This window comes from Vipera berus, assembly GCF_964194415.1.
Source record: "Vipera berus genome assembly, chromosome: 2".
NCBI lineage: Eukaryota > Metazoa > Chordata > Lepidosauria > Squamata > Viperidae > Vipera > Vipera berus.
This window is the reverse complement of record NC_138203.1, coordinates 230,042,404-230,052,923: the sequence shown is the minus strand read 5'-3', so window position 1 is coordinate 230,052,923 and position 10,520 is coordinate 230,042,404. Positions and strand designations below refer to the sequence as shown.

At 43.9% G+C, this 10,520-nt stretch overlaps 1 protein-coding gene across 2 annotated transcripts in view; it reads right to left on the bottom strand.

The window, feature by feature from the left end:
* NINJ1 (ninjurin 1) overlaps nt 1-10,520 on the bottom strand; it is a 39,901-nt gene that overhangs the window by 4,449 nt on the left and 24,932 nt on the right. Inside the window, exon 3 of one of the 2 annotated variants that reach the window (XM_081318637.1) lies at nt 367-522. The exons of the other annotated variant lie outside the window; for it this stretch is intronic. Within the exon in view, the coding sequence (XP_081174763.1) occupies nt 371-522 (152 nt within the window). The 3' untranslated portion in view covers nt 367-370. The remainder of the gene's footprint in view (nt 1-366; nt 523-10,520) is intronic. 2 annotated transcript variants of the gene reach the window in all.

Here is a 10,520-nt window from a genome sequence, read left to right as displayed (position 1 = left end):
GATGTACTTTCTGAAAGACTAACTGTAGAAGGTCCAGTTGTTCCACAGTTTTACCATGTGCAATTAAATTAACTATAATTAATTAAAAATGGAAAATGACTTCATTGAACATGAAAAGGAAATTTTCCTGATCTTTCTGAGGAGGAGTTTCAAAGGAGAATAAAGCAATCTCTGCTGTGGCTAGGGCACAGATATGAAATAAATAAAAATAGTATTACTCCTGAACCCACCTATAATAACTTGTACTCTGTAATACATAGAAATGATATGGACTTATAAAAATGTTTCTCTAGAAGGAGAAGTAGATTTGTTTTCAGATTAAAAGTACTCATGTTTTATGATATTCTATTCTAAACTGGAGCTTACCTTCCTATGCCTTCTGGTCTGGAGAAGACGGCTTCTGAACTCCAAAAGCAGTGATAAATATATTGATAACTACTATAATAAACACCAGTCCAGTGGCAAGGTTATTGAGAAAGTCCAGTTTGGCGTGTTTTGCAGGATTATTAAGGTCATATTTAACTAGAAGGAAAGAACAGTGAAAGAGATTACATTCTCACTAATGAACAATTACTTTTAGAGATGAAAAGGTTAGCTTGAGGAAGTAACATTTCAAAATTGCATGCCAAAGAGATTTCTGTGTAATTAAAGAGATGTGCACAAATGATTATGATTCAGAAGCGTAAAAAAAAATCCTGCTTTTCCCTGACTCCCATAGTAGGCATTACAGGTAGTTCTCAACAACCACAACTGAGCTCAAAATTTTCATTGCTAAGCAAGACAATTGTTAAGTGAGTTTTGTTCCATTTTATGACCTCTCTTGCCACAGTTGTTAAGTGAATCACTGCAGTTGTTAAGTTAGTAACACAGTTGTTAACTGAATCTAGCTTCCCCACTGACTTTGTCAGAAAGTTGCAAAAGGTGATCACATCATAATTAAGTGCCACTTGCCAAGCATCTGAATTTTGATCACATGACCATGACCATGACAGGATAGGACACAAAGACTTACATAATAAGGCTTAAGTCATTTTTTTCAGTGATGTAACTTCAAATGGTTACTAAATGAATGGTTGTAAGTTAAGGATTACCTGTATTAACCACAGGCTGTGTTTAGAAAGTGAATGAGAAGAAATCTTTTCTATTTCAGGGAATAAAAAAATAATAAAAAAACCATTTGCAAATTTCCAAAGATTTCTTGTCAGGGCTGAAACAGAAATATAAGATTTTTTTGCTGGTGTTTCTCATAAAACAACGGTCATCAACTGCAAAGCTAAACATCTAGCTGACATAGGACACAAAGCACTATTACACTGGTCAGAAGAACCTCTGGCAATGAAGTGGAGCAAACAGAAAACCTAAAGCTTTCTCTCAAATCCCAGTTGCTGGGACTGGAGCAACCAAGGTAGTCTAACCTCAAGAGTCACCGCTTGGTCACTGAATCCAAATTTCAATATGTCTGTGAATTAGACAAATTCCACATTAGGGATTATTTCACAAAGTAAGTGAAAATATATTCATAATTATCCCGTTCAACTTTCTGAAATAGGCTGTGTCCAAATCTTGATGCGGTGTTCTTCTTTTCTCCTATTTCTTTCCTATAATTTATCTTATATTTTTATGTTATAAATTTATATCATATTTGTATGTATCATTTTTTCCTTAGAATTCCAAGTTGGCCTTTAACTTCCTGTAGTTTAGTGGTTCCCAAGCAATCTGAGTATGAGGATCCTTTTTAACCTCAAAAAAACCTGTGCATTTCCACATGGTAATAGTTATACCTGGTATATGTTATACTATGGTATACCATTATCACATGGTAATAGTTATATTTCAATCAACCTACTGATTGAAATAAAATACAACAAACACTGAATTCAGTAGTCATAAAAAACACCATTATGTGAACTGCATTTATCAATCAGAATGATATCTTTACACAATTGAAAAAAACAATATTATATATATGTATACTTACTCAGTCTACCATTATTTTCCTATCCAGGAGTGGAAAACCCTTTGTCAGCCCTCTAATCCAACAATGAAATTGCACTGTCTCCACTTTCTTTTCACTCCTTCTTGCTCAGACTTATTCAAAGAAGGATAAAGAAAAGATGCCAGGATGTCTACATGCAATACTTAAGGAATAAATCAATCACACCTTCAAGGCCAACATCTTGAATTCTTTGGCCATATACTGCTGACAACCCTGAAATGAATTTATTTGTTTTAAAGGACCAAACCTCCCTCCACTTATTTTCTGATTTCAGAAAGGAACTTCTTTGTGGATACTCAAGGAAGCAATCTGGCAGGCTGTACTATCATCAACTCCTTTATTTGATTGTATTTTCCCCGGGACTGTGCTACCATGGAGCAAATCCAGAAAATGGTGCCAGCGCTTATGATGAGTTCTCCTACCCCCTCCCTCCGCCAAGTAACTTCCTCACTTCAGATGTGAATCCCAAATCCCAGGACTAGGCAGATTTTCAAAGCTTCTTCACAAGACAGTGCCTCGGTTTCCCTCCTTCTGAAGAGTTTTGTTAATTCCCCCTCCCCCTCTTTTGACTATTTGCTATGTTGTTACAGTATGCCGTACTTTCTTGTTAATATTATTGCTATGATAGTATGTTTAGAATCTCTGCCTCTATTCAATGAATATTCCACATTTTAATTTGGTTATTTATTAAAATGTATTTTATTTTAAAAATAACATTTATAGGAAATACAGACGGGAATCCCCATTAACTAATTTAGTTCTACCTCAAGCTGGGAATTTCTTTTCTTTGTTCCATTAAGCAACAGAGGTCCCAGCACTGTTATCCCTGAGGGTCAAAAGTGCATTTTATATAATAACAATGGCAACTAGGGCCACTTTGAGGTAAAGGACGAATTCTGTTCATACCTAGCCCTGTGAATCCTAGCCTAGCCATGACGCCTTCTTCCTGTTGGAAACCACAAGAACTAAAAAGTGGAAGTAAGCTTCATGAAATCAGAAGCATAAACATAAGAGAATCGCCACTCTTACACAATGCATTTTCCAGGAGCTTGCACTGCAGTTAGATTAACACATTCAGGTATTTTCTCAGACTGAGGGTTTTTTTGGAAAGGAATATCAGCCAGTGCAGTAAGAGGCTTTCAAATTAAGAAATTCGTCCAGTTTTAGAGCTGATATGTAGTGATTTCTCCATAGCAATGGAGATGTGGAATTTTTTTTAATGCAAGTTTCTGTTTGAACAAAGCTGAATTCTAAGATTTCAGAGGGAATTACAAATATGCAGAACTTGAAACTGTTCTTATATATGGGAAATGTTAAGCTTTTATCAGAGCAATTCCTCTCATTTTGTGTCGTTTAAACTATTCATTTCCACTTTCATTTCAAAAAGAAAGCTCTTCCAATTAATATAGGGTTTTCTGCAGGGACATCTGGGGGAATGAAAAAAATTCAAGTTAATAACATCCTATCCCTTATTTTCACATCTGTCACAATGCACATAAAAAAGGGGGCAGATCTTTGATATCAATGGCGCAGCTGCCATCCTAAATGTTTCTGACACACACACACACCCAAATGCCCCTGATTTATAAGTGCATCCAAGAGGAAACTTTCCACACATTCTCAACTCAAATGGAAAATCTTTCATTTGTGCTATTCCTTATCTTTCTTTAAACATTAATCTGGGCAAGGAGTCCTGACATTTTCAAGCAGGTTTAAAGTTCATTTGATCTCATGAAGACAGCAAAGAAAATCCTTTCCTGTCCTCCTCCTGTTTTTTCTCAGCCTGTAAAATAGGAAAGCTGAGAGATATAAACTGTTCCCAGCCCTCACAATTTAAAAGGCAGAAGAAAATAGGGGGGAAAAAACATATAACCCAACTGCAAGAACAAGTGCTTGGAACATGATCAAAGGAAGCCACTGTGGAAGGAGGAACAAAAGAGGCAGAAAAAAACCACTCTGGTAGTTAAGCTGACAGCTTCCTTCCTCCCCTTTTTTACCCTACAATTTACAGCCAGTGTCTTCTAAACAAAAGTAACCAAGAAAAAAAGCAAAAGAAGAAGCTACCACTGTATATTGGAGCCCGCTCAACATGATACCGTAGAACAGTCTGTTATGTGTTGAATGTTATACTATGTTAAAGTTATAATACTGTTAAAGTTGTAATGGTTGTGAGGTAAAACCTCTGACAGAACACACGCGGCAGCTTTTGACAGCTGTCAGCTGTCAAAAGCTGCCAAGAGCAAATACGCATGCGCAGCAGCTTGACAGCTCTCAGCTGTCAAGGCGGCCGCCGGTATTACGCAGGCGCAGCAACACGTTGACAGCTCCAAGCTGTCAAACCGGGCGTTGCTGATTGGTCCAAGCTTCCGCAGCGGGAAAAATGCACCATGCGGATTGGACTAGGGTCTGTCAGCTGGTGTATAAAAGAGCGACACCGCCACACTGCTGTCTGTCCGATTCCACACTAAATAAAGGTTGCTACTGCGAGCCAGCTGTCTCTTCAGGGTCATTATTGCTGAAGCCACTTCACTGGCGACGAGGATGTGATTTATTGCTTTGCAGAGCTGAAGTCACGAAGCCGAGGAAAGAGAACCTCTTCCACCGGCCCTAGCGCTAGTCACTCGCTGAAGTCACTGGGTGGCAGAAGTCACAACTTCCACCGCACACTCGTGAAGCAGTATTCCAGACCATGACAGCATGGCCAACCTCGGACACATCCGTGACTTTGACATCCGTTATCCCGAGCACTGGGAGTCACACTGGGGGCAAGTAGAGGGCTACCTAGTGGTCAACAAAATCACGGAAGACTGGCACAAGGCAGCGGCACTCTTGTGCCTCAGCGGGCCGGCAGTGTATGACATAGCCGTTGGACTTTTCAGCCCTGAACCTGTCACCTCAGTACCCTACGCGGAACTCACGGACAGACTCTGCAAGCATTTTATGCCTACAAGGTCCGAACTATTCTGGCGTGTAAACTTCACGCGGCGGTGCCAACTCCCGGATGAATCAGCAACCGACTTCATCGCCGGGGTCCGTCATGCCGCCCGAAGGTGCCGCTTCCCCAACCTGGAGGACTGGATCCATGACCAGATCGTCATAGGGCTCAAAGACGAACGTCTTCAATGGAAGTTAGTCGCAAAGCCTTCATTGAGTCTGGCTGAGGTCACCATGGAAATCATGGCGTATGAAGACAGCCACCACGAAAACACCGTGCAACCTGGCAACGGACGTCATGGGTCAGTCCACCAGGACGACTTAGCCCACAGCGACAACTGGGAAAACGAGGACATGACCAACGTAGATGCCATCCAACGGAGGTTCGAAAAACTCCAAGGCCACCACTACGGTCGAGGGGGACCAACTAGCAACAAAACCGCCAGCAAAAACGCCAACTACCCGAACAGCAATCCTAAAGAAACACCACCTAGATGTGCCAGCTGTGGAGGAAGCCACCCCAGAGCCACCTGCCTTTTCCGCAACGCCAAGTGCCACGAGTGCGGTAGGACCGGGCACATCCGTGCTGCATGCCAAAGCCGGAACTGAGAGAACCTGCACGAACTTGAGGCGACATCCTCAGGTATGAGACCTACAACGGCCACTAGCAAAAAGCCCCCTGGGTCCCTAGTACAGGCCGTAAACAGGGATAGGGGGTCACCAGCGGTCCACCAAATGCTGAGACCCAAGGTTAAAATCGAAGTCCGGCCACAAGGGGTTCCCTGCGAAATGGAGGTTGACTCGGGTTCTTTGGTCTCCCTCATTTCGTTTAAAACTTTCCGGGAAATATGCTGCCGCAGCAAGCAACAAATTCCCTTACAACCCACCCAAATCCACCTAGCGGATTTCCAAAAAGGCCCAATCCAACTAAAGGGGAAGGCCAAGATACCGGTGGAATTCAAGCAATTCCGGGGAAATTTAACTTTCTTAGTTACCCGAGGAAACCGAGCTAGCCTAATAGGCCTCAACTGGTTTGAGGCCTTAGGAATCACAATAACGGGAGTCAACGCAACCCAGGCCGCAAGCCTCGAGGCTGTCTGCAACTAGTTCGCAGACATTTTCGACGGCTCTCTAGGAAAATGTACAGGGCCCCCAGTCTCCTTAAAATTAAGACCTGAAGTTTTACCAGTCAGGATTAAGGCTAGAAGGGTCCCGTTTGCTCTCAAAAACAAAATTGAGAACGAACTGGACCGGCTGGTAAAACTGGGAGTTCTGGAACCGGTGGAGGGGAGAAATTGGGAAACCCCTATTGTCACCCCGATAAAACCTAACGGGGAAATAAGGATTTGTGCCGACTATAAAGCCATCCTGAACTGAGCATTAAATCCGCATGCTTACCCAGTCCCTGCAGTAAAAGACGTCCTCTCGGCTATACGATCTGGTGCCATCTTTGCTAAGCTGGACTTGGCGCAAGCGTACTTACAGTTCCCAGTCACCCAGGAAACCGCGGATGCGCAGACCATCGTAACCCTTTCAAAGTGAAGCGCTTGCAATTTGGCATCTCAGCAGCCCCGGGCATCTTCCAAGAAATAATGGAAAAAACCCTAAAAGGAATTCCCGGGGTCTGCCCATACTTTGATGACATACTGATAGCAGGCAAATCGGAAGAGATTTTAGCGGAAAGATTGCAGGCAGTTCTAAGTAGGTTCAGAACAGCCGGCCTCAAACTAAAAAGGGAAAAGTGCTCTATAGGGGTAACCTCCACCAAATTCCTAGGGTATAGGATTGATGCCCAAGGAATTCACTCCATCGACTCCAAAATTAGTGCTATTAAATCCGCCCCCACTCCAAAAAACAAACAGGAATTGCAAGCCTTTTGGGGGCTTCTAAACTTTTACCATACATTCTTACCCCACAAGGCAACTATCACGGAACCCCTGAATAGATTGCTAGACAAAGGAACCCCCTGGACCTGGTCTCCTCGGCACGGCACTAGTTTCCAGCACCTCAAAAAACTCCTCTCCAATAACTCCACCGTAACCCTCTTCAGAGAAGAACTGCCCCTATGTATTGCATGCGATGCATCCCCATACGGAATCGGGGCAGTACTAAGTCACTTACTGGGAAATGGAATACAAAAGCCTATTGCATTCTACTCCAGAACACTTTCTAAAGCTGAGTGCAATTACGCACAAATTGACAGGGAGGCTTTGGCGATCGTTGCTGGTGTGAAAAAGTTTCACGACTACCTTTATGGCCAGCAATTCACAATCTTCACGGACCACAAACCCCTTTTGGGAATATTCACTTGGGATAAGCAGATGCCCCAAATTCTGTCTCCTAGAATCTTGAGGTAGTCTACGTTTTTATCTGCTTATACATTCAAATTGGTCCATAAGCCTGGGAAGGAAATGGGTCACGCCGACGGATTAAGCAGACTGCCCCTGCCTTGCAGTGACCCTGACCCCGCCCCAGCAGGTAACATCCTAGCGATCGTAGAGTTACCGGAATGCCCATTATCCGCAAAGGACATTGCAACAGCTTCGGCTACAGATAGAATCATTAGTACGGTACTAAACTGGGTTACCTCCGGGTGGCAGGCCAAATGCCCGGGACCTAAGTTCCAGGCATACGTCACCAGGAGACAGGAACTGTCATCCCATCTAGGGTGCGTACTTTGGGGCAACAGAGTTGTTGTCCCAGACAAACACAGACCCAAAGCTTTGCACACATTGCATGAGGGCCACCCTGGGATGGTAAAAATGAAAGCATTAGCCAGGAGCTACGTATGGTGGCCTGGCATCGATAAAGACATCGAAGCACATGTGGCAGGGTGCTACCTTTGTCAACAAGCAAGGCCAGCACAACCACACGCCCCAGTCCATAAATGGGAAACAACCAGGAACCCATGGTCCCGGGTACACTTAGATTTCACGGGGCCCTTCCAGGGACAGGTATTCCTAATCGCTGTAGACAGCTATTCTAGGTGGCTAGAGGCCGTTCCCATTAGCAGCACCACTACGGCTGCCACTGTGCAGGTACTTAGGGGGCTTTTTTGCCACTCATGGCCTTCCTGATGCCTTGGTCTCAGATAACGGGCCCCAATTTACTTCTCGTGAATTCCAGATTTTCACCAAGGAGAACTCTATTAGGCATGTCACTTCGGCTCCGTTCCATCCTTCGTCTAATGGCTTGGCTGAGGTTATGGTGAAATCTACCAAGGACGCACTTCGGAAGATTAGCAGGGGTAACTGGCACCGCCGGTTAGCCCAATTCCTGTTGGCCCAACACGCCACCCCCTGCACGACCACAGGGGAGTCACCAGCGGAACTTTGTTGGGGGCGACGCCTCGTAACCAGGCTAGACAGAATGCACCCGGATAGAGCGACAGCAGAACCAGAACAACCCCTCCCTCAAAGAACCTTGGAGAATGGGCAGAGCGTTTGGGCAAGGAACTACGGGGGAGGGAACAAATGGATTCAGGGGGTTGTAATTGAACAAATGGGACCCTTATCCTATATTATAGACACTGGCAAAGGCTGCCACATACGAAGGCATATCGACCAACTAAGGAAACGAAGTGCAGAAAACCCAGCTGAAGGAAACAGCAAAAAACTGGGACTACCTAACCCTACCAGTGAACGGGACACTCCCCAATACATCACCCCACCAATGCCTATGCAGCAAGAGACGAAGCAAAGGCTTCCAGGGCCCGAACCTATGCATCTACCTTCTCATCCAGGACAGGGGGAGGGGGAGCCAAAGACAGAGACACCTCTCCGGTGTTCTGGTCGTACTAGAAAATCCCCAGTTTACCTTAACGATGAGTGGTCCCACAACAAACTAGCGAACAAATAAAGGTTAACCCTCCAGTTCAGGGGAGGGGTAAGTGGTGTTATGTGTTGAATGTTATACTATGTTAAAGTTATAATACTATGTTAAAGTTGTAATGGTTGTGAGGTAAAACCTCTGACAGAACACACGCGGCAGCTTTTGACAGCTGTCAGCTGTCAAAAGCTGCCGAGAGCGAATACGCATGCACGGCAGCTTGACAGCTCTCAGCTGTCAAGGCAGCCGCCGGTATTACGCAGGCACGGCAACACGTTGACAGCTCCAAGCTGTCAAACCAGGCGTTGCTGATTGGTCCAAGCTTCCGCAGCGGGAAAAATGCGCCATGCGGATTGGACTAGGGTCCGCCAGCTGGTGTATAAAAGAGCGACACCGCCACACTGCTGTCTGTCCGATTCCACACAGCTGTCTCTTCAGGGTCATTATTGCTGAAGCCACTTCACAGTCAATGCAACAAACATCATTCATATGATCTTTCTATCAGTGTATGACCAAAGCATAAAGATAACTATGTCAATTGTATCAGTCTTCCATGCTTAACCGGCCTTTGCACCATATCTATCGGTAGGTGGAGTTATTTGTGACAATGAGGGAATTTAATGCCCTCTACATCAAAGAAGGCACTGGAACTAATAAGTTAGAAACCTCAAGATAATGTTCCCACATATAATCATTGCAGATGATGCACCAAGCAAGAAATTGGGCTAGATGACTCCTGAGATTCCTTCTGTGACAATATCATGCCTCAAAAAAATTTTTATAATGGGATATAATGACCAAAAGTCTGAAGATAATTTTGTAATGTGAACGAAATCTACAAGGTGGGTAAAGGAGGGCTAGTCTTAATCATCTTCAGAGAGGTAATATTTTAAAATACTCTACATCTGATAAAGAATAAACCGTAATAGAACTGATCAATGGGAAGGCAATTATCGATTCAAACTGATTTGGCGCACAAGATTTTAGACAAGATGTGAGTATAGTTCAACTGGAAATGGTAATCACAGCGCTGTTTGATCTGTAGTTACCTATGAACTTTAAAACAGTCACATTTCATTTTGAAAGTGAAATATTTAAATAAAGAGAAGTTTGGCAAAAAAGAAGTTGAAAGAATAAGACCAGAGAGCGTTCTTTCAAAGGTGCATTGAAGTTACTCAGAACCAGAATAACAGAAGTTCATTTATGCTGAAAAAGCAATGCCTAAAGGGCTGAAGAAAGGACAACTGAGATTTAATTTAATTTAATTTATTAATATTTCTATACCGCCCTTCTCCCGAAGGACTCAGGGCGGTGTACAGGGCAAGAATAAAACACAGAGATTTACAAAAGATAAAAGATAATTAAATACATGCCCAATTAAAAATACAGTAATACATATTAAAAAACCCCAATAAAAATAGTAAAAAACCCCACCAATCCCCCCTCAGGCCAGGCCGGCTTGCTCGAACAAGTATGTTTTCAGATCGCGGCGAAAGGAGCGAAGATCGGGCGCCGTCCAGAGCTCAACCGGTAACTGGTTCCATAGCTCCGGGGCGCCCACAGAGAAGGATCTCCCCCTGGGGGCCACCAGTCGACATTCTCTGACCGGTGGCACCCTGAGGAGGCCCTCTCTGTGGGAACGCACAGGGCGGAGGGAAGTAGACGCCGGCAGCAGGTGTTCCCTAAGGTACTCCGGTACTAGATATACTGAGAAGCAGAAACCATGCTAATCATGAGGTTTCATATATTCCTTGTAAAGAGT